Below are 25,000 nucleotides of genomic sequence, written 5' to 3'. Positions count from 1 at the left end.
AATCACTGCAAAGTGTCTGGGTCCTCCACCTCCCCCACACCCACTGTAAGAACACACACAACATATACGGACACACACGACTTATGTGCACACACACACAAACAAAGGTGGCGCTACAAAGTATTAACTTAAGGGGGCTGAATAATTTTGCACGCCCAATTTTTCAGTTTTTCATTTGTTAAAAAAGTTTGAAATATCCAATAAATGTCGTTCCACTTCATGATTGTGTCCCACTTGTTGTTGATTCTTCACAAAAAAATACAGTTTTATATCTTTATGTTTGAAGCCTGAAATGTGGCAAAAGGTCGCAAAGTTCAAGGGGGCCGAATACTTTCGCAAGGCACTGTATTTCATATTCAACAAAACTGTATGAATAAGGCTTGAAATGACAAATATTTTTTCTAAATATACTATAATCAATTTATAAAATGACTAACTATAAGATTTCATCTTTCTTATGAATGTAAAATACATATTTGTATATTTAGTGTTCGAGAAAATGTGCATATTTTCTGAAGGGCTCTCTTGATCAAAACGTCTGCCCAATCACTGTGAACATCTCACTGAGCTCTAGCTTGGCTTCCTGAACTAGTTAGTAACTCACCCTTCATCTCATATTAATAGTGTCCATCTATGACAAACAGAAAGAGTTTTTTGTTTAAAATCTATAAATTAATTTTGATTGCTGGCTATAAATCGATCTCTCAATGTGCTACAGCAACAAAACCACTCTCTCCTGCTGCATTACGATGTAAGGATTCCAGGCATATGAGTGGCATATTACGATGTTAGGATTCCAGGCTATGAGTGGCATATTACAATGTTAGGATTCCAGGCTATGAGTGGCATATTACAATGTAAGGATTCCAGGCTATGAGTGGCATATTACGATGTTAGGATTCCAGGCTATGGGTGGCATATTGCAATGTAAGGATTCCAGGCTATGAGTGGCATATTACGATGTTAGGATTCCAGGCTATGAGTGGCATATTACGATGTAAGGATTCCAGGCTATGAGTGGCATATTACGATGTAAGGATTCCAGGCATATGAGTGGCATATTATGATTCCAGGCTTAGCAATGTAAGGATTCCAGGCTATGAGTGGCATATTACGATGTTAGGATTCCAGGCTATGAGTGGCATATTACGATGTAAGGATTCCAGGCTATGAGTGGCATATTATATGAGTGGCATATTACGATGTAAGGATTCCAGGCTATGAGTGGCATATTACGATGTAAGGATTCCAGGCTATGAGTGGCATATTACGATGTAAGGATTCCAGGCATATGAGTGGCATATTATGATGTTAGGATTCCAGGCTATGAGTGGCATATTACGATGTTAGGATTCCAGGCTATGAGTGGCATATTACAATGTAAGGATTCCAGGCATATGAGTGGCTCTGTGGCTGCGACCTGAGGTTCAGCCTGGAGAAGATGAACAGTCGGAAGAGCGAATGAAGCAGCTTCAATTGGTGTCATATTTCACATTCTGCTTCACATAGGCAGAGGAGACATACTCCTGTGTCCATGAGAATCAGGGCTAGTGCTCAGTGCAAGCCCTTTCCATCTTTTGTGTCCATATACTGATTTATAAGTGAAAATATCGAATGGAACTAGTACCAGAACCACGCTACCAGAACCACGCAGGTCCCCAAAACAGGGGACTTGACATCTAAGAGGTATTGAGTGTCTTGTTTTAACAATTTTTTTATTTCACCTTTATTTAACCGGGTAGACCAGTTGAGAACACCTTTATTTAACCGGGTAGACCAGTTGAGAACACCTTTATTTAACCGGGTAGACCAGTTGAGAACACCTTTATTTAACCGGGTAGACCAGTTGAGAACACCTTTATTTAACCAGGTAGACCAGTTGAGAACACCTTTATTTAACCGGGTAGACCAGTTGAGAACACCTTTATTTAACCGGATAGGCCAGTTGAGAACACCTTTATTTAACCGGGTAGACCAGTTGAGAACACCTTTATTTAACCGGTAGACCAGTTGAGAACCATTTAACCGTTGAGAACACCTTTATTTAACCGGGTAGACCAGTTGAGAACACCTTTATTTAACCGGGTAGACCAGTTGAGAACACCTTTATTTAACCGGGTAGACCAGTTGAGAACACCTTTATTTAACCGGGTAGACCAGTTGAGAACACCTTTATTTAACCGGGTAGACCAGTTGAGAACACCTTTATTTAACCGGGTAGACCAGTTGAGAACACCTTTATTTAACCGGGTAGACCAGTTGTGTCACGAGTCCGACCGAGGGTGTTTCCTTTTCCCGGGCGGGTGGCGCTCGGCGGTCGTCGTCACCGGACTATTAGCTGCCACTGATTGTTTTTCCACCCCCTCCTTGTATGTTTAGTGGTAGCACCTGTGTAGGGTTAATTAGTTTGTCTTTATTAGACAGCCGGCCCGCCTGGTTGTTGTGCGGGATTATTTCATTGTAACCTTCGGCTCTGTTGTGTTTGGAACGTTACTTTTGTGAGCACCCTGTGGTGTGTTAAGCGCTATTAAAAGACGCACAGCATTGAAATTCTGTTTCCTGCATTTGACTCCACACCCACGACACCCGGAGCATTACAAGTTGAGAACAAGTTCTCATTTACAACTGCGACCTGGCCAAAATAAAGCAAAGCAGTGCGACACAACAACAACACAGAGTTACACATAAACAAACGTACAGTCAATAACGCAAAAGGAAAAGAAATGAAAAATCTTTGTACAGTGTCTACAAATGTAGAAGAGTAGGGAGATAAATAATAAATAGACCATAGAGGTGAAATAATTACAATTTAGCATTAACACTGGAGTGATAGATGTGCAGATGATGATGTGCAAGTAGAGATACTGGGGTGAAAAAGAGCAACAGGGTAAGTAATAATATGAGGATGAGGTAGTTGGGTGTGCTATTTACAGATTGGCTGTGTACCGTTACAGTGATCTGTAAGCTGCTCCGACAGCTGATGCTTAAAGTTAGTGAGTCTAGTCATTGGTAGCAGAGAACTGGAAGGAAAGGCGGCCAAAGGAAGTGTTGGCTTTGGGGATGACCAGTGAAATATACCTGCTAGAACATGTGCTACGGGTGGGTGTTGCTATGGTGACCAGTGAGCTGAGATAAGGCGGGGCTTTACCTAATCAGGCTATTTGTCTTCTGGCTGTGAGGAATCAGGCTGTTTGTCTTCTGGCTGTGAGGAATCAGGCTGTTTGGCTTCTGGCTGTGAGGAATCAGGCTGTTTGTCTTCTGGCTGTGAGGAATCAGGCTGTTTGGCTTCTGGCTGTGAGGAATCAGGTTGTTTGGCTTCTGGCTGTGAGGAATCAGGCTGTTTGGCTTCTGGCTGTGAGGAATCAGGCTGTTTGGCTTCTGTCTGTGAGGAATCAGGCTGTTTGGCTTCTGGCTGTGAGGAATCAGGCTGTTTGGCTTCTAGCTGTGAGGAATCAGGGTGCTTGTCTTCTGGCTGTGAGGAATCAGGCTGTTTGGCTTCTGGGTGTGAGGAATCAGGCTGTTTGTCTTCTGGCTGTGAGGAATCAGGCTGTTTGTCTTCTGGCTGTGAGGAATCAGGCTGTTTGGCTTCTGGCTGTGAGGAATCAGGCTGTTTGGCTTCTGGCTGTGAGGAATCAGGCTGTTTGGCTTCTGGCTGTGAGGAATCAGGCTGTTTGGCTTCTGGCTGTGAGGAATCAGGCTGTTTGGCTTCTGGCTGTGAGGAATCAGGCTGTTTGGCTTCTGGCTGTGAGGAATCAGGCTGTTTGGCTTCTGGCTGTGAGGAATCAGGGTGCTTGTCTTCTGGCTGTGAGGAATCAGGCTGTTTGGCTTCTGGCTGTGAGGAATCAGGGTGTTTGTTCAGAATGCTGGGAGAGGATTTCTGTTGATAGCCTCTGAGGGAACCATAATGTGTGTATTATGGAAGCCTGAAAAACGACACCTTGATGCAATATGCACTTGGTGTGTATGGAGGTAAGAACTGGATTATGTGGCTTTGGCAACTCAATCAGCTCCACTGAATTGCGGGTCCTGTCCGCTAAACACACATGTTTACATGTGTGCTGTGTTACCATATGTTTATATGGCTGAAGGGGGATAGATATACAAACTCCCCTTCAATGCTTAAGGAAATAAAATGGACACGGTGAAGCCTGCTAAAGGTTCAAACTAAGGCCTCCATTCTCGGATCAGTGATAGAGACTATGTTTAATATGTTTAACCTTTATTTCACTAGGCAAGCCAGTTATTAAGAACCAATTCTTATTTTACAATGACGGCCTACCCCGGCCAAACCCTCCCCTAACCCGACCAAACCCTCCCCTACCCCGGCCAAACCCTCCCCTAACCCGGACAACACTGGGCAAATTGTGCACCACCCGATCACGGGCAGTTGTGATACAACCTGGGATTCAACCAGTGTTTGTGGTGATGCCTCTAGCACTGAGATGCAGTGCCTTAGACCGCTGCTCCACTCAATAGCATATAATGCCATACCAAATGGTTAATTTGTCCACACATAAAAACATTATTTTTCACATCAGTATGCCCCTGAATCTTCTACAGGCCTTTGTTAAGCCAGAGCATAGCATGAATGAAGTCAGTTACTGGATTGGCACTGATAGTGGCTATTCATGCCACCACCCTGCCCCTACTGGTCTGATCTGTAATAGTAGGGGAGGTTGACAGACGGACAGACAGACAGGCAGAGAGACAGGCAGGGGGACTGACAGACAGACCGGCAGACAGGCAGACAGACAGGCAGACAGGCAGAGAGACAGGCTGGGGGACTGACAGACAGACCGGCAGACATACAGACAGACAGGCAGAATATATGGCCTTCGTTATCATCAGAGTGTATGGGCTGTAGTCAGGATGATCTCCTCCCTATTCTAAACAGTACAATTAAAACAGGGGCCAGAGATGTTTAAGCATGCAGGAATCCTGGTGCTTGAACAAAGGGCCACTTTGCCCGTCGCTGCTATCAGGGTGGAGTGTAATGGTAGAAGTCAAAATAGGGCGATTCATTTACTCTCGTTGAGCTAAGTGCATTCTTGGCTCACAGAGGGGGTGCCATGCTCTGCAAAAGCCAGAGAGCCCATTTGTAATGGCAAATGTCACCGCCTCGCATCTCTCAGCTATAGCCTACACCTCCACCACTCCTGTTTGGGTCACTGTGTTTACATCTCTCTCTCTCTTTCTCTCTCTCTCTCTGTCTCTCTCTGTCCATCCCTCTTTTCAGCCTCAGCTCCACTACTCTTCCACAACACAGGCTCTCTGTTTACCTCCCTCTCATTGTCTTCCATTCATCTATCTCTCTTTCTCTCTCTCTCTCTTCGTCCCTCTCTCATTGTCTTCCATCCCTCTCTCCCTCTTCAATTCCTCCTCTCTTTGTCCCTCTCTCTAGATGTACGGTATGTGTTGTGTTATGACAAAGAGATGGATAGCTAATGAATAAGTGCGATAGGAGCAAACATGCATGTCTGCACCTGAATACCGAGGCTGTTTCAGTCCAACAGTGTCTGTTTGCACTGCAAGAGGAGCAGCCCGAGGTTTGTGTGTCGCCACTCTATCACAAAGCCAAACAGTGTACATTCGCTCTGGGCCGACACAATGTTCTATAAGGTGTGTGTGGAGCTGCCAACATAATGAATAGGTGGCTTAGCTCATGCATGCTAATGTTATGTTGTAAGCAATTTTGTTGACAACTGCTAATACTTCTTTCATATTATCATCAAAAGCAGCTAATACAACAGCCATTACTCCACGGCTCCCCATGCAAGACATGATGGATTGTGACCTTAGTATGGGTTAGCCTAGTTTTGAAAGTTAAACAACCAGCAATAAATCACGGAATTATTACAGTGCGCTTTAATTGGTTAAGGACTGTTTATTTCCTAAAGAGGTACAACAAATTGGGGTTCGTCACTTTTTAATTTGCAAAGTACATTTTTTATTACGAATGGCAGTAGAATATTACCTCTCCTTTGTCATGCAAAATACGCAACACACTGGCAATCTATTAATTGGACAAAAATGCGGTGCCAGCGCAAATCCCTCTCTTCCTCAGTGCAGGGGAGCGACTGGGTCTATGAGGAAAAGAGGGAACGGAGGAACAGAGGAGAGTGTAAACCTTGCCTCGCTCCATGCCCACTTCTTTCTGATGGAAATACAACCAGGGTTGGGGAGTAACGGATTACAACAACAAAAAATGCAATTGTAATCCGTTACATTACCAGCAAAATTATTTTGTAATCAGATTGCAGAGACCACTATGACGACTCCAACATCTGATGCATTTGATAGATGGCGAGAAAAGAGTAGGAATAGGTTTTTGTAGGCTACAGTGCAAACTATGTCTTCCAATGGTGCAACTACTGTGGGCATCAAAGATTATACGACCAATTTGAATAAAGGCTTGGCGGTAAGGACGACAGCAGTGCTGTAGCCTACGGGTGATACAGATATAACTTATTATTGATATCTACACAGCACAATGATGTGTATCACACCGCTGCTCTCTAAATGATTTGCTCCTTATGGATTGTGGTTGTTGTGGATGTCTGTTCAGAAATGTATATTTTACCACAATAATGGTTGAATTGAAGAAGTGTAAAGATAAATTGTCTATCAATCCTTGTTTATGCGACCTGTGGACAGTCAGTGAAGAATGTGCTCGTGCAACAGATGCAAAATGCGGCTCACAGCCTCTGGAATAAAAGAGGGAGTTCCTCCCTTGTAAATACATTTCTTTTAAAGATGGCCCTTTGTGAACTAACACTCACATTTGACTTTTCCCCCCTACTAGCACTGACATTGCTGATAGCTACTTTATTGAGGGAAAATGTACTTGCTATGACTGAGATAGGTGGTTGTCCCACCTAGCTATCTTAAGACGAATCCAATAACATGTAAATGTAAATGTGGTTTTGTGCTCCATAAATACAGTCAAAAACAAGTTTCATTTAAGAAGAGTAGGGCTTTTGTTGCTCAATCTAATTCATGCTGATTCCAGAAAAGGTCCAAAGGACTTAACAGACATGTGATTTTACTCGTACACTTTTGATAGACTTCAACAAATTATCGAGATATCAAAGTGTCACCCATAGAGCTCCTATTCAATTAATGAAGTATTCTTATTCCTAATTCTAAGGTGTCACCAACAGAAACATCAACAATAGGCCTATAGCAAACGCATCACACGGAGGTCATTTTCCCGTCATGCCAATAGTCACGTCATGCGGCAGCGCTCTAAGAACGCCATTCCATGAGAGCAGCACTTCTTTTTCAACCGTGTTTGGACGCAATCAGCCCAACCATTCCTCCATGACAAGAACATAAACAACAGAGGAAGCTCATACATTTTGGGTTGTCTTCAGGTAAAACAATTAGACTAATATGTACTGAACAAAATTATAAAAACAATTTCAACAATTTTACTACATTACAGTTCATTTAAGGAAATCAGGCCCTAATTTATTAATTTCACATGACTGGGCAGGGGTGCAGCCATGGGTGGGTCTGGGAGGGCATAGGCCCACCCACTTAGGAGCCAGGCCCACCCACTTAGGAGCAAGGCCCACCCACTGGGGAGCCAGGCCCAGCCAATCAGAATGAGTTTTCCCCACAAAAGGGTTTTATTACAGACAGAAATATTTCTCCGTTTCATCAGCTGTCCGGGTGGCTGGTCACAGACGATCCCACAGGTGAAGAAGCCAGGTGTGGAGGTCCTAGGCTGGCATGGTTACATCTGGTCTGCAGTTGAGTGGCTGGTTCGATGTACTGCCAAATTCTCTAAAATGACGTTGGAGGCGGCTCATGGTAGCGAAATTAACATTCAATTATCTGGTAACAGCTCTGGTGGGCATTCCTGCAGTCACCATGCCAATTGCAAGCTCCCTCAAAACATGAGACATCTGTGGCTTTGTGTGGTGAGACAAAACTGCACATTTTGAGTGCCCTTTATTGTCCCCAGCATAAGGTGCACTCGTGTAATGATCATGCTGTTTAATCAGCTTCTTGATTTGCCACACCTGTCAGGTGGATAGATTATCTTGGCAAAGGAGAAATGCTCACTAACAGGGATGTAAACAAATTTGTGAATGAAATATGATAGAAATAAGCTTTTTGTGCTTATGGAACAATTCTGAGATCTTATTTCAGCTCATGAAACATGGGAACAACACTTTACATGTTGCGTTTATATTTTGGTTCAGTGTATATTTCCATATTTCTAAGTCCTTTTCTTGAAAATCCAGGGATATTTAGTGAAATGGAATAACTGTAAATCTGACAGACTGGTTTTAATGTAAATATACAGCCTACTCATTTTATTATCTGTAATGAATTAGAAAGCAATGGGTTAGAAGCCTACATAACCCATATTGCAAAAGGCAATGGGTTAGAAGCCTACATAACCCATATTGCAAAAGGCAATGGGTTAGAAGCCTACATAACCCATATTGCAAAAGGCAACATTCATTTAAGGCCAGCTATGTAAACTTTAAAATGGATGTCTTCCAATTGTAACATACATTTTTGTCTTCTTCTAATGCCTCTTAAGGGGAAAGTAATCTAAATTGAATTGAAAGTAATTACTTTTCTGATTACATTTTTGGTTAGGTAACTAATATCTGTAAAAGTATCCTTGTCCCTCTCTTCTCCCTCTCTTCCCCCTTTCTTCCCCCTCTCTCCTCCCTCTCTTCTCCCTCTCTCTTCCCCACTCTCTTCCCCTCTCTTCTCCCTCTCTTCTCCCTCTCCTTCCCCTCTCTCTCTTCCCCGCTCTTCCCCGCTCTTTTCCCTCTCTTCTCCCTCTCGTCTCCCTCTCTTTCCTTCTATTCTCCCTCTCTTCTCCCTCTCTTCTCCCTCTCTTCTTCCCCTCTCTTCCCCTCTCTTCTCCTCTTCCCCCTCTTCCCCCCCTCTCTCCCCTCCCCCCCTCTCTTCCCCCCCTCTCTTCCCCCTCTCTCCTACCTCTCCCCCCTCTCTTCTCCCTCTTCTCTCTCCCTCTCTTCCCCCTCTTCCCTCTCTTCCCCTCTCTCTTCCCCCCTCTCTTCCCCCTCTCTTCCCCTCTCCTCTCTCTCTTCCCCCTTTCTCCTACCTCCCCCTCTCTCTCTTCTCCCTCTCTTCTCTCTCTCTTCTCCCTCTCTTCCCCTTCTCTCCTCACTCTTCCCCCTCTCTCTCCCTCTCTCTTCTTCCCTTTCTTCCCACTCTCTCTTCCCCACTCTCTTCCCCCTCTCTCTCCCTCTCTCCTTCCCCTCTCTCTCTTCCCCCTCTCTTCCCCGCTCTTTTCCCTCTCTTCTCCCTCTCGTCTCCCTCTCTTTCCTTCTATTCTCCCTCTCTTCTCCCTCTCTTCTCCCTCTCTTCTTCCCCTCTCTTCCCCTCTCTTCTCCTCTTCCCCCTCTCTCCCCTCCCTCTCTTCCCCCTCTCTCTTCCCCCTCTCTCTTCCCCGCTACCTCTCCCCCTCTCGTCTCTTCTCCCTCTCTTCTCTCTCTCTCCCTCTCTTCCCCCTCTCTTCCCCCCTCTCTTCCCCCTCTCCCCCCCTCTCCCCCTCTCTTCCCCCTCGCTCCTACCTCCCCCCTCTCTTCTCCCTCTCTTCTCTCTCTCTCTCTCCCCTCTCTTCCCCCTCTCTCCTCACTCTTCCCCCTCTCTCCCCTCTCTCTTCTCCCTTTCTTCCCACTCTCTTCCCCCTCTCTCCAACCTCTCCCCCTCTTTTCTCCCTCTCTTCTCCCCTCTCTCCTCCCTCTCCCCCTTCTCTCTTCCCCCTTCCCCCTCTCTCCCCTCTCTCTTCGCCCTTTTTTCCCACTCTCTTTCCCCTCTCTCCAACCTCTCCCCCTCTTTTCTCCCTCTCTTCTCTCTCGCCTCCTTCTCCCCCTCTCTTCCCCCTCTCTCCTACAGTTAATTAAGACAGTGTAAATATGAAGGACACATGTGGTAATTATATGTGGCCCCCCTGTAGGTTTTTTACAGCTGCTTATTTTCATGGAGACACTGGTGATTCATTGAATTGTTTGGAATCCCAATATCAACCTACTTTAACATGTCTTGCCAGTACAGTGTTGAACCAACCAGCCTATGCATTACACTTTGCATAGTCTTAGGGACTACTACATTCAATGTAATTGTGCGTGTCTGGGTCTGTGCAGTAGAAACTTGATGTATGTGAAGTGAGGTCTTAACATCAGTGACCGTATTATGTAGTTAGTGCCCATGGCCGGTTGGACTAAAAGGACTCCAGTTTGATTGGTCAGTACATGAAGCTTGAGTGTTCTGGCTGGTCAGTGCACTTGGAGATGGAGTGTTTTGATTGGCGTTGTCAGCTTCCCGATGTCGTCACTGTCCCCTATGTCCTGGTGTGGCAGTATGACGACACATTGCCAGCTGCTGGTGACAGGTTGCCACCCTGAGATGTCACAATCCTGTCCTGTGTGTCTAACCCCGTCACCCCCCATCCTCTTACGCCCGTCACTCACCCATTTCTCTCCGACGCCTCCTAGACCAATCAGCCGCCGTCTCCTGGGACATTATGTCACACATTTAAGGATGCATGACAAAGTGCTCCTTGATTTCCCAGTGGCCGCTATCTGTCGCCTGCTCTCTCTGAAATACACAGGCTCACACACACACACGCATACACGTATGTGCACATGCATGCACACGCACGCACGCACGCACATACACACACACACACACACACACACACAGACACACACACACGCATGCGCGTACATACACATGCATGCACACGCACACACACACAAATATACACACACTCGCACATACCCTTTCCATGTGACATAGGACATATGTCAGAGGATGACACGTCAGCAGTGTGTCTGGCAGTGCATCCTGGGAGTTTGCAGTGCTTTCTCTCATTTACATTAGCAATAAATTGCCATGGTTGAATAGCAACTCTTCACTAACACAGATGTTGAGAGAGTACATATTTCACCTATTGATTTTCGAGGTGGTTAAGTATTATTGGCAATGTAAGAAATATACTTTGTTTACGATCATCAAAGAAAAGATAAGTTTCTCTCTCTCCAAAACAGTTTTATCTCACCTTCAGTGGAGTATGATGTCTGTTCCAATAGATATTCATCGTTTGTAAAGGTGCAGTGTTTTTCATTTAAAAGCAGGCCACCACATCAACAGGACACTAATAGCTGTCTCTCACCAGCAACTTCCAGGTCTAGTCCATTTTGGTCTGCCTCTCTACCTCCTTAGGGACTAGGTCATGATCCTAGACCTCCATGACAGTGAGAACTCACCTTCTGGTAAAGATCAAATCCTCTTTGATGTTGACATGTTCAAACAATAAGAAAAAGAGTTTGACCTTCCTGCGTTGTGTCCCTGTGAGAGTGAAAGAACTGTTCTATGAGAGAGAATCAACTCCACTGTGAGTAAATCAACTACACTTGGAGAGAGAATCAATTCCACTGAGAGAGAATCAATTCCACTATGAGAGAGAATCAATTCCACTGAGAGAGAATCAACTCCACTATGAGAGAGAATCAATTCCATTATGATAGAGAATCAACTGCATAATGAGAATCAACTGCACTATGAGAGTGAATCAACCATTTTGACATATTTTCAACTGCACAATGAGAGAGAATCAACTGCAGTATGAGAGTGAATCAACCACTTTGAGACATAATCAACTGCACCATGAGAGAGAATCAACTCCAATATGAAATGATCAACCACACTATGAGAGAGAATCAGCTGCACTATGAGAGAGAAGCAACTGCAGTATGAGAAGAATCAACTCCACTATGAGAGAATCAACCATATTATGAGAGAGAATCAACTCCACTATGAGTGAATCAACCACACTATGAGAGAGAATTAACTTCACAATGAGTGAATCAACTGCACAATGAGAGAGAATCAACCACTTTGAGAAAGAAATTAGTCAAATGGAACTTTACCGATGTGATGTCAGAATGTCTCCCCTCTGAGAGCCATACAAAATAGAGATTGTGTTCCAGAAAAAAAGGCTATTTTGGCCTCTGTACCCAAAGCATTGTGGGTGTGTATTCACATGTGTGTAGAGAAGACTGAGTGCGTTCCTTCTCACTCGCAGATGGGGCTTTTATGCCGGATGAAAGCAGAACTTCAGCTGGAGAGAGCTTCCAGCCCTGTTGCAAGGGGTTCAGTGAAGAAAGTGGCTAAAGTAATGCTGCAAAGCCATCTGTGTCATTACGGCCTTTCTCTAAAAAATGCCTTGTTTATAATAGGCGACTGAGACAACAATTGCGGTGGAGTAGCTTTGAAGTGCGAACGTGTCGCACTTGAGAGACTGGAGGGGATACAATGCGCCTAACATGTGACAGAGAAGTGCTGCATAATCCTTATAAAACGAATTGCGAATCACATTAAGGGGGGGGGGGATCTGATAGGGTTTGCAGTTATCAAAACAATCATAAAGAGTAGGAAGACAGAGTCCCACCTCCTAGAACACAGCTGTCAATCAAAGCATTTCAGTGGTTCCAAACAGGAGCCAATCGGCTTGTGCTCCAACGGCAGTTACATTTAACATGCTTCTGTGGAAAGTGGGGAACGGAAATTGTTTGTGACACAAATCCACTACTAATTCAACAACCAACGCAGCTCTGGGCTTAAGAGGTAATACATTCATTGACCATACTCTCTCATCTTTTTTAAATGGCTGTTTTGGTAAAGAAGTAATCCCTGTGATAGAAAACAAAGTTGATGGATTAGCATTTTCTTTGTGAATACCAGGCCTGACATCCTCTGTGTAACTACCATGTGTGGCTTTGTGCAGGTGCTGATTCTCAGTCTAAAGGGTGAAGTGAGATGCTGTCTGCAGGATGTCTCGTTGTGTGACTGTGTGTGTGTGTGTCTCTTTCTCTACTTGTTTCCTTAACATCCTGTAGATTATCCTATTCCATTGAGATATTCTCTGAAACTATACTGCCAACAGGAAACAGAGTCAGTCATTGAATGGTTTTCATCTGTGTCACAACCTTTGTGCATACCCGTCTGTACTCAAATCCTGCCTCTGGTGCCTCTCCTTTGCCTCTCTCCATTGTAGGCATACACAGAGCACTTTGAAAGATTTTTTCCACATTTTGTTGCGTTACAACCTTATTCTAAAATTAATTGAATTGTTTTTTTCATCAATCTACACACAATACCCCATAATGACAAAGCAAAAACAGTTTTTTTGAAAAAACTGAAATATCACATTTACGTCAGACCCTTTATTTAGTACTTGTTGGAGCAACTTTGGCAGCGAAAACAGCCTCAAGTCTTCTTGGGTATGATGCTACAAGCTTGGCACACCTGTACTTGGGGAGTTTCTCCCATTCTTCTCTGCAGATGCACTTAAGCTCTGTCAGGTTGGATGGGGAGCTTCACTGCACGGCAATTTTCAGGTCTCTCCAGAGATGTTCGATCGGGTTCAAGTCCGGACTCTGGCTGGGCCACTCAAGGACATTCAGAGACTTGTACCAAAGCCACTCCTGCGTTGTCTTGGCTGTGTACTTAGGGTCATTGTCCTGTTGGAAGGTGAACCTTCACCCCAGTCTGAGGTCCTGAGCTCTCTGGAGCAGGTTTTCATCAAGGATCTCTCTGTACTTTGCTCTGTTCATCTTTCCCTCGATCCTGTCTAGTCTCTCAGTCCCTGCCGTTGAAAATCATCCCCACAGCATGATGCTGCCACCACCGTGCTTCACCATAGGGATGGTACCAGGTTTCCTCCAGACGTGACGCTTGGCAAAAGAGATCAATCTTGGTTTCATCAGACCAGATAATCTTGTTTCTCATCGTCTGATAGTCCTTAGGCCTTTTGGCAAACTCCAAGCGGGCTGTCATGTGCCATTTACTGTCCAATCAATTGAATTTACCACAGGTGGACTGTTGTAGAAACATCTCAAGGATGATCAATGGAAACAGGTGTCAAGCTCTGACCTTAGAGGGCCGTTTTATTTCTCTATTTGGTTGGGTCAGGGTGTGATGTGGGGTGGGCATTCTATTTTTTGTTTTCTAGGTTTCTTTATTTCTATGTTTTGGCCGGGTATGGTTCTCAATCAGGGACAGCTGTCTATCGTTGTCTCTGATTGGGAATCCTACTTAGGTAGCCCTTTTCCCTCCTTTCAGGGTGGATAGTTAACTTTGTTTGTGGCACTTAGCCCCCGGGAAGCTTCATGGTTGTTTATCTTGTTTATCTTGTTTCTTGCGTCATTCCATAATAAAGGAAAATGTACGCTCACCACTCTGCACTTTGGTCCACTTCTTTTGACGGCCGTGACAACAGGACATACCTGAGCTCAATTTCCAGTCTCATCGTAAAGAGTCTGAATACTTACATAAATATGGTATTTAGTTGTTTTTTTTAAATATATTTGCTAAAATGTATAAAAACCTGTTTTCACTTTGTCATTATGCGGTATTGTGTGTAGATTGATTAGGAAAACATTTTATTTTATACATTTTAGAATAAGGCTTTAACGTAACAAAATGTGGAAAATATTTTCAAGGGGTTTGAATACTTTCCGAATGCACTGTACACTCTTTAAAAAAAGGTGCTATCTAGAACCTTAAAGGGTTCTTCGGCTGTCCCCGTAGGAGAAGGCTTTGAATAACCCTCTTTGGTTCTAGGTAAAAACCCTTCTGGTTCCAAGTAGAACTTGTTTGACTCTCACGTAGAACCCCTTCCACAGAGTTTTGCCTGGAACCAAAACGTGTTCTCCTATGGGGATGATGGAAGCCTTTTTTCTAAGAGTATAGGGTTATCCATTCTATTTCCATAGTCAACAACTTAGTTCAAAGTTACCCACCAAAGCTATCATTTAGGATCAAACACATGCAAGCATGGTTTTACTACGTCTTTATGGTACGATTAGTGGTGTCTATGGCATCGGTGCTGACAGAGTATAGAGGTGATTAACGTTCCCCGTCTAGACAACAAATCAGTCTAAACCTTCACCTTGATCAGCAGTCTGGTCAATAAGTCAGGATTCTTCCATGTGGGTTTAAAGGGACAATCTGCAGTTTAAACCATTACAAAGGAAATTGATGTACCAACTGCTGATTGCCTATTACCAACACATTGTTTCTGCCCACAGTCTCTGTACTCAGTCAGGGACAGGCCAATAACTCTGTCCTGGGTGTGTTCAGTTAGCAGACTTAGTGATGGATCTGTCGTCTATCAATTAGGCAGAAAGGTAAAGAGATGCAATGCACCATGAGGCAATGCGTTGAGGGCGTTCAGACTCCTTCCCCAGCCATTTCTTTTTCTCTCCTTCCCTTTCTCTCTTCTGCCTCGTTTCGCCTCGTTCCCCTCGTTTTCCCACGTTCCCCTCATTTCGCCTCGTTCCCCTCGTTGTTCCATGGCACTCAGTTCATTTCCCTGGTGGGTGTCAGGTTCAGCTCAAGTGTGCTGCACACAAAGGCAGAGAGAAGGAATCTGTGACCATTGACTGTTTATCTTAGCGAGTGTGATGCTGGAAAGTGAACACACCGGCAGCCACGTTTCGCCCTGTCTCAGGCATGACGGGCGGCTCTGAGTGACATGGGCTGGGCCTTCAAACGGGAGGGGGAGGGAGGGAAGCCTGCCAGGTCAACAGGGATTGGTTAACTCCTCTGGTAACTGTTCATGTAACTCAATTTGTGCTTTTGTCTTTCCTCTTTGATTACATCCAATCAGAAGACATGCTTTCAGTTCATGACTCGGTTAATCTTTTTGTGTGGTACCTGCATCCCAGACCTGTTCTTCTTTTTGTGTGGTACCTGCATCCCAGACCTGTTCTTCTTTTTGTGTGGTACCTGCATCCCAGACCTGTTCTTCTTTTTGTGTGGATCAGACAAACACACACACATAAGCATGCATGGGGACACACGCACACACATTCACTGGCACGGACACATGCACACACACACACAAAGACACACACACACACACACACACACACACACCGGTACACACACACACACCCTTACACACACACACAGGTACACAAACACACAAACACACACAACACACACACACACACACACACACACACATAGATCATCACTCTCATAAGAATGCATTCTATGGCCTGCTCTAGTGCACTCATTTGCATCCCGACACATGTAGTTGATGTGTATGTTGCTTACGTCCTCGCCTAGTGACACAGGCCACATTAGGAATGCCTTTGTCATGGGTTGGCTTGGCAACTGATATCAGTGCTGGTGGCTAGCATAAGATTGACCCTTAATGAATAGAATAAAGAATGTTGTAATTGTAACGTTCAACCTAATCTCTGAGGGGATCATTATTAGTCTACTTTCAGCTTCAGCACCAGCTGTTTGTTCAAAACATCGCTGCAATAATAACTATATAATTACTGCAATTAGTATGGAGGTAATTATATTGCATGGTCATTGGTACAATTGAACACAATGTTGTCCAGATGTGTGATCAAGTAAAGATGAGCCGATATGCTGGTATGTTTGAGATCATTCCGCTGGGGAATATCTTCTCTTGAGGTCCACCCTCCATCCTTTCAGAAAGTTGGCTTACTTCTGAGGAAGTTATTTCCTAATAGGATCTGATTGTCCATAATCATGGAAACACGCCGTTTTACCCTCCAGATGTACAGCACCGTGTATGGTGACCTTCAAACACCCATTTCCCCATCTTTTACCCATCATCAGATTGAATCACAGAGGGAGGCTCCTCTCGTCCACCAAGGTCTCACTCCTAGTTAAAGAGGGAAAACATATTCACATGCATTCATGCACAACCTGACAACAGTACAGTGTGTGTCCAAGGCCTGACAAGTGGGTGTGTGCTGCTGTACTACATACTGCCTACATACTGCCTGAGGTAAGGGTTAAGGTTAAGGTAAGGGTAAAGGTAAGGGTAGATATAAGGGTAGATGTAAGGGTAGAGGTAAGGGTAGAGGTAAGGTAAGGGTAGATGTAAAGGTAAGGGTAGATGTAAGGGTTAAGGTAAGGATAGATGTAAGGGTTAAGGTAAGGGTAGAGGTAAGGGTAGATGTAAGGGTAGAGGTAAGGGTAAAGATAAAGGTAGAGGTAAGGGTAGAGGTAAGGGTAGATGTATGGGTATAGGTAAGGGTAGAGGTAAGGGTAGAGGTAAGGGTAGAGAGGTAAGGGTAGAGGTAAGGGTAGATGTAAGGTAAGGGTAGATGTAAGGTAAGGGTAGAGGTAAGGTAAGGGTAGAGGTAAGGTAAGGGTAGAGGTAAGGTAAGGGTAGAGGTAAGGGTAAAGGTAAGGGTAAATGTAAGGGTAAAGGGGAGATGTCAGGGTAGAGGTAAGGGTAAGGGTAGAGATGTAAGGGGGTAAAGGTAGGTAAGGATAGAGGTAAGGGTAGAGGTAAGGGTAGAGGTAAGGTAAGGTAAGGTAAGGTAAGGGTAGAGGTAAGGGTAGAGGTAAGGGTAGAGGTAAGGGTAGAGGTAAGGTAAGGGTAGAGGTAAGGTAAGGGTAGATGTAAGGGTAAAGGTAAGGGTAAGGGTAAGGGTAAATGTAAGGGTAAAGGGGAGATGTCAGGGTAAAGGTAAGGGTAGAGGTAAGGGTAGAGGTAAGGGTAGAGGTAAGGGTAGAGGTAAGGTAAGGGTATAGGTAAGGTAAGGGTGGAGGTAAGGGTAGAGGTAAGGATAGAGGTAAGGATAGAGTTAAGGTAAGGGTAGAGGTAAGGGTAGAGGTAAGGGGAGAGGTAAGGTAAGGGTAGAGGTAAGGTTAGAGGTAAGGTAAGGTAAGGGTATATGTACGGGTAGATGTAAGGGTAGAGGTAAGGGTAGAGGTAAGGGTAAAGGTAAGGGTAGAGGTAGAGGTAAGGGAAGAGGTAAGGGTAGAGGTAAGGGTAAAGGTAAGGGTAAAGGTAAGGGTAGAGTAGGGGTTAAGGTAAGGCTAGATGTAAGGGTTAAGGTAAGGGTTTAGGTAAGGGTAGATGTAAGGGTTAAGGTAAGGGTAGATGTAAGGGTTAAGGTAAGGGTAGATGTAAGTGTAGAGGTAAGGGTAGAGGTAAGGGTAAAGGTAAGGGTAGATGTAAGGGTTGAGGTAAGGGTTAAGGTTTGGGTAGAGGTAAGGGTAGAGGTAAGGGTAGAGGTTTGGGTAAGGGTGAAGGTAAGGGTAGAGGTAAGGGTTAAGGTAAGGGTAGAGGTAAGGGTAAAGGTAAGGGTAGAGGTAAGGGTAAAGGTAAGCGTAGAGGTAAGGGTAGAGGTAAGGGTTAAGGTAAGGGTAGAGGTAAGGGTTAAGGTAAGGCTAGAGGTAAGGGTTAAGGTAAGGGTAGAGGTAAGGGTAAAGGTAAGGGTAGAGGTAAGGGTAGAGTTAAGGGTAGAGGTAAGGGTTAAGGTAAGGGTAGAGGTAAGGGTAGAGGTTAAGGGTTAAGGTAAGGGTAGAGGTAAGGGTAAAGGTAAGAGTAGATGTAAGGGTAGAGGTAAGGGTAGATGTAAGGGTAGAGGTAAGGGTAGATGTAAGGGTAGATGTAAGGGTTAAGGTAAGGGTAGAGGTAAGGGTAGAGGTAAGGGTTAAGGTTTGGGATAGGGTAAAACATTAATAAAGTCCTTAGCACTGGGATTGAACACGTGACCCTCAGAGCCAGATCTCATGGCTTACGCCCACCCGCCAGCCATGCCACAATGCTAGAGCAAAACTCAAGTCTACTTGATGGTACGAGTGCTCACTGTTGCCTCTATTGTCCGGTTTTGAAGCAATCTCCTCATGTCCTGCTTCCCTGGACGGACGGAGGAATTCTGTAGTGAATCTTGAGCAACCTAGTTGAGTGGAAACCCTTCGCAGCTCATTTAGCCCAAATGGGGCCACCTGGGTGGTGCTGCAGCTCAGTGGGGCGGCCCTGGCTCTCTGGAACCCTGCTGACAGGCCCCAAATAAGGGGCGCCTTAGGCCAATTAATCAACACAGGCACACTGTCAAATCACCACACACTGACCTAATGAGAGAGAGAGAGAGAGAGAGAGAGAGAGAGACTTGTGACTCCTTTGTTGGAGTAAATAATAAGGTAATGAGAGAATAATTCAGTAGTCATTGATCACTGATACCTGTCAGCTCTGGTCCCTGTCTGCTCTGATACCTGTCTGCTCTGGTTCTTGTCTGCTCTGATCCCTGTCTGCTCTGGTCCCTGTCTGCTCTGATACCTGTCTGCTCTGATACCTGTCTGCTCTGGTCCCTGTCTGCTCTGATACCTGTCTGCTCTGATCCCTGACTGCTCTGGTCCCTGACTGCTCTGGTCCCTGACTGCTCTGGTCCCTGTCTGCTCTGATCCCTGTCTGCTCTGATCCCTGTCTGCTCTGATCCCTGTCTGCTCTGATACCTGTCTGCTCTGGTCCCTGTCTGCTCTGATACCTGTCTGCTCTGATCCCTGACTGCTCTGGTCCCTGACTGCTCTGGTCCCTGACTGCTCTGGTCCCTGTCTGCTCTGATCCCTGTCTGCTCTGATCCCTGTCTGCTCTGATACCTGTCTGCTCTGGGCCCTGTCTGCTCTGATACCTGTCTGTTCTGATACCTGTCTGAGCTTAAATCAGAGGGGAAATCAGAGCCTTGGACTCCCTATGGCCATCCATTCACAGGCTGCTCCACTAATGAACACCTATGGCCATCCATCCACGGGCTGCTCCACTAATGAACCCCTATGACAATCCATCCACAGGCTGCTCCACTAATGAACACCTATGACAATCCATCCACAGGCTGCTCCACTAATGAACCCCTATGACCATTCATCCACAGGCTGCTCCACTAATGAACCCCTATGACCATTCGTCCACAGGCTGCTCCACTAATGAACCCCTATGACCATTCGTCCACAGGCTGCTCCACTAACGAACCCCTATGACCATTCATCCACAGGCTGCTCCACTAATGAACCCCTATGACCATTCATCCACAGGCTGCTCCACTAATGAATCCCTATGACCATTCGTCCACAGGCTGCTCCACTAATGAACACCTATGACCATTCATCCACAGGCTGCTCCACTAATGAATCCCTATGGCCATTCATCCACATCATATCACAACCAAGCATGATCAGAAAACAAGGCAATAATCATTGATATGTACAGTAATAGCATGTTCAGATTGCTATTGCCCTGACATTTGGAATGCTCAATAGCAATACGCATTTTAATCATGCTTGGCACATCAGGATTACAACACGATGGTACAAGGGCAGACTGAGATCTTATATTAATCAAATCAAATTGTATTTGTCACATGCACCGAATACAACTTTACTGTTAAGTGCTTACTTACAAGCCCTTAACAACAATGCAGTTCAAGAAATAGAGTTAATAAAATATTTACTAATAAACTAAACTTTTTTTTTTTAAATCAATCAAAAAGTAACACAAGAAATGTACATAACAATAACGAGGCTATATACAGGGGGTGCAAGTACCGAGTCAATGTGCGGGGGTACAGGTTAATCAAGGGGCAATGCAGGCGTGGTTAGCAGATAGAATTAGTGTAGGGTGTGTGTGTGTGTGTGTGTGTGTGTGTGTGTGTGTGTGTGTGTGTGTGTGTGTGTGTGTGTGTGTGTGTGTGTGTGTGTGTGTGTGTGTGTGTGTGTGTGTGTGTGTGTGTGTGTGTGTGTGTGTGTGTGTGCGTGCGTGTGTGTGTGTGTGTGCACTTGCCTGTGCTGTTGGAGCGGGTTGCAGAATCTGACAACACTGCAGAATCTGACTTTTGTCGATAAACGTCAAATTTCTAAGGATAAGTTTAGTCATTCATTCAAAATGGTTAAGTTAAGGGTTAAGGTTTGAGATAGGGTTTAAGTCAAAACAAATCCACGGTTAAGTTTAGGCATCAATTTCGGCCCCAACAAATCACTGGGTAGCTCGCGGCTGGGTTTCCCTTTGTAGTCCATAATAGTTCTCGAGCCCTGCCACATCCGACAAGCGTCAGAGCCGGTGTGGTGGGATTCAATCTTAGTCCTGTATTGATGCTTTGCCTGTTTGATGGTTTGTCTGAGGGCATGGCGGGATTTCTTATAAGCATCTGGATTAGTGTCCCGCTCCTTGAAAGCGGCAGCTCTAGCCTTTTGCTCATATGAAAGATGATAGTTATGCTCTATCATCCTATCCATTTGTTTCTGGTGACACTGTAGATTCATGAATGGGCTTCAGGGTAGTTCCCTTGTTTAGAATGGGACATGTTGTCCTGTGAACGTAACCCAAATAAAGACTAACAGGTCAAAATTAAATTGATCAAAACGTATACAACATTGTGTTCCACATCCACATCCCACTACTATAGTGGGAACATAGCCGTTTAGGATGGGACACCAGTAGACTTCCTATTGGAATGCAGCCCCAGCTGTTGTGGAGTGAATATAGGGAATATTCAGGGGGAACTCCCACTATTGATCTGTGTGTGTCCTGTGTGTTGTCCTGGGATGGGATCTGTCTGATGTACTAAGCCCCAACCTGTCGGCACTATCGACTCGAGAGCCCACAGAGAGGGTGCACAACAGCATGCTCCTCCCATCATTACCTCCCAGCCACATGCTAATGCTGCTACAGCTCTATGCTAATGCTGCTGCTACAGCCCCATGCTAATGTTGCTGCTACGGCTCTATGCTAATGCTGCTGCTACAGCCCCATGCTAATGTTGCTGCTACGGCTCTATGCTAATGCTGCTGCTACAGCCCCATGCTAATGCTGCTGCTACGGCTCTATGCTAATGCTGCTGCTACAGCCCCATGCTAATGCTGCTGCTACGGCTCTATGCTAATGCTGCTGCTACAGCCCCATGCTAATGCTGCTGCTACGGCTCTATGCTAATGCTGCTGCTACAGCCCCATGCTAACGCTGCTGCTACGGCTCTATGCTAATGCTGCTGCTACAGCCCCATGCTATTGCTGCTGCTACGGCTCTATGCTAATGCTGCTGCTCTGTGCTCATTGATTAAAGTGTGTGTGTGTGTGTGTGCGTGTGTGTGTGTGTGTGTGTGCGTGCGTGTGTGTGTGTGTGTGTGTGTGTGTGCGTGCGTGCGTGCGTGCGTGCGTGCGTGTGTGTGTGTGTGTGTGTGTGTGTGTGTGTGTGTGCGTGCGTGCATGCGTGTGCGTGTGCGTGTGCGTGTGCGTGCGTGTGCGTGTGTGTGTGTGTGTGCCACAAATATTCTCTCAGCAAGAGGCATAACACAGATCCAAAAGCTTCTGTTTCTTTATGATTGAATGGAACACAACTACAGTATTACATTGAGAAAGATCTCTCTAACCAATCAAAAACCTTCCTCTTCAGTGACATTTGAGCCAATAGATGGACTTGTTGTGAAGTGTTGTGGCAGATCCCATGTGATCTCTCAGGTGAGCTCTGACTATGAAAGCCTTTTTACCCCACCTTATCTCTTTCAGGCTGCTGCAGTGGCAGAGCATTATCATTTAATTATAAGACTGGAGGAAAAAACATACAGCCCACTGATAAAAATCTGTAGATTAGAAAAAGCAGAACAATAAATTATGCAAAGTGTATCAAAACACATACAGCTATAATTAGGTGACATTTGATTTGAAATGAGGCAATAGCAAGGACTTATTTATCTCTTTAACCCCCTTAAACTGTCATTAGCATAGGGGAAAATTAGCTGTTTGAAATGGTAAGAACACAACCGTATGATCAGATTGGACTGAGCACTCCTTCCAAACCTGAAATGCTGGGTTTTGTCTGGAGAACAGGCTCCCGGGGTGGAATGTGTCCCAGCAGCAGGTGTCCTCTAGGGGTAATCGCTTCTCGCTAGCCCTGACACAGTCCAACGATAGGACTATTGGGACTGCAGCTGCCCCTCCACATCTCATAAGGCTGTTTGGTGTGGAAGGAAGGAAGGAAGGATTGGTTAAGTCAATAAACACAGTCACCAGATTGAGGTGAACTAAATTGAGGTGAACTCAACCTAGATTGAGGTGAACTCAACCTTGAGACTTGTCATGACACCAATGGCTTATTCGTAAAAGGCTAATGTGTTCAAATATAGCCTGCAATTTACATTGTGTGTTATAGCAAATATTTTCCAGGGGTTTTGAATAAAGTTTTACCATATCACTGTCTGACTGTTCAAGCAGGGCTCTGTGTTAGTCAAATCTCTCATGTCTCTCGTGTCACCGCGTGGTTTACACTTTATATATGCACAACTGACAAAGGGAACTTGCTGAATAAATGATATCCTATTTCCTGGTAGCATATCTAGGTGAAATAAGGAGGAGTATCATCAGCGGGGAGAGGCAAACCTAAAGTTGATGTCTGTTTATCACTAGCATCTTTGTTCATTAATTCATGGGCCTATATTTTATGCATTTTGAGGGTTATGGAGGGCCTGTTGGGGTAGAGGCTGGGTTCTGTCTCTGTTGCTGCTTCTGGGGGTTGGTCTGCCTGCCTGTAGTGGAGCAGGGCCACCGGGGTAAAATAAGAGCTGTCATCCCCCCTCTCTCTGCGCTCTGCCCAGGCCTGTCGAGGAAGACAGATTGCCTGTGCCGAGCTGTTTGATCCCAGGACCTGGAGGCTTGCCTCAGCCCTTAGCATGTGTCTGCAGCTTCTGCACGGGGAGAGAGGGTTCAGCCTCTCCCAGATACACACATTAAAACTACATTAAAACATATTGTTCTGCATGCACACATCCACTCTACTCCTCACATAGACTGGTGCTCGGTTAGATTACAGCACACTAGTTTGGCTGTGTGAAGAGATGTGAAGTGGTGGCACAGTACTAGTAGGTTTGGGTCTCATTTCAACCAGGCTAATTGTTGGTTGGTACCACATGCGGCTGGCTGGCACTTGTGAGAGACAGACAGGTCCTGTGAGGAGCTGTCAGAGGGAGAGAGGTGCAGTGTGGATAATGATTTAGCTCAAGTGAAGAGGTCCTGGGCTCCCCATCTCTCTGAGAGTCCTAACCTTCAAGGAAGCTATTTTAGTGAAGGTGCCACAGCCAACCATATGATCACCAGCAGACCAGCCAGGGTTTAACAAAGGCCTCACTAACACTGGGAGAGGTTGGGAACTACAGGTTGTTGTGCTGAGTGAACTGCTCAGCTCCAGAGATCACTGGATGGGGATAGTGCTGTGTGTTTTTGTCTCCCAGAGAAGGCATCACTCCTCCTGGGTGGGGTTAGTGGATGCAGTCCATAGTGCAGTAATTAGTTGCTGTAGTACCCAGTGATGACAAAAATAGCAATTGTCATACTAGAGTAAAAGTAAAAAATACTCTATCAACCCTCCCCCTCCCCATCTCCCTCTCTCCCTCCTTCCCTCCCTCCCCATCTGCCTCTCCCTCTCTCTCTCTCCCTCTCTCCCTCCTTCCCTCCCTCCCCATCTCCCTCTCTCTCCCTCCTTCCTTCCTTCATTCTCTCCCTCCCCCTCTCTCTCCTTCCTTCTCCATTTCTCCCTCCCTCCCTCCTTCTCTCTCTCTCTCTCTCTCTCCCCCCTCCCTCCCTCCCTTGCTCCCTCCCCATCTCATCTCCATCTCCCTCCCTCCCTCTCTCTTTCTCTCCCTCCCTCCCTTCCAACCTCTCTCTCTCTCTCTCTCTCTCTCTCTCTCTCTGTGTCTGTTTGTCAGTGATTGCCTGCCTGCATGTGTCTCTCTGTGTGTGTGTGCCTGTGTCGATATGCATGTGTGTCCAATTTCAAAGGGTGCTCACAGATCTGTCGGTGGACTTTGGATCAGCTTTCCTTCTCCTGGCGGTCCTCGAGTTGGAGGGTGAGTGCTTGGCGACAGCAGCAGAGACTCTGTGGGCCACAGCTAAAGAGTAGGCCTGTCACTCTGATGAGACAGATGGACTGCAGACAGAGGAACACTGCTGTCTGGGTAGAGAGATGGACTGCAGACAGAGGAACACTGCTGTCTGGGTAGAGAGATGGACTGCAGACAGAGGAACACTGCTGTCTGGGTAGAGAGATGGACTGCAGACAGAGGAACACTGCTGTCTGGGTAGAGAGTGGACTGCAGACAGAGGAACACTGCTGTCTGGGTAGAGAGGTGGACTGCAGACAGAGGAACACTGCTGTCTGGGTAGAGAGGTGGACTGC

General features: G+C 45.6%; 1 protein-coding gene across 1 annotated transcript in view; it reads right to left on the bottom strand.

Moving 5' to 3' along the window:
* Window positions 1-3,157: 3,157 nt before the first annotated feature.
* Window positions 3,158-25,000, bottom strand: part of LOC121846412 (neurofilament heavy polypeptide-like) — a 26,869-nt gene continuing 5,026 nt past the window's right edge. Inside the window, exon 2 of the mRNA XM_042321260.1 lies at window positions 3,158-3,832. Coding sequence (XP_042177194.1) covers window positions 3,158-3,832 — 675 coding nt within the window. The remainder of the gene's footprint in view (window positions 3,833-25,000) is intronic.

This window comes from Oncorhynchus tshawytscha, linkage group LG04 (genome assembly GCF_018296145.1).
Source record: "Oncorhynchus tshawytscha isolate Ot180627B linkage group LG04, Otsh_v2.0, whole genome shotgun sequence".
Classification (NCBI taxonomy): domain Eukaryota; kingdom Metazoa; phylum Chordata; class Actinopteri; order Salmoniformes; family Salmonidae; genus Oncorhynchus; species Oncorhynchus tshawytscha.
This window is presented reverse-complemented; position numbering and strand designations above follow the sequence as displayed.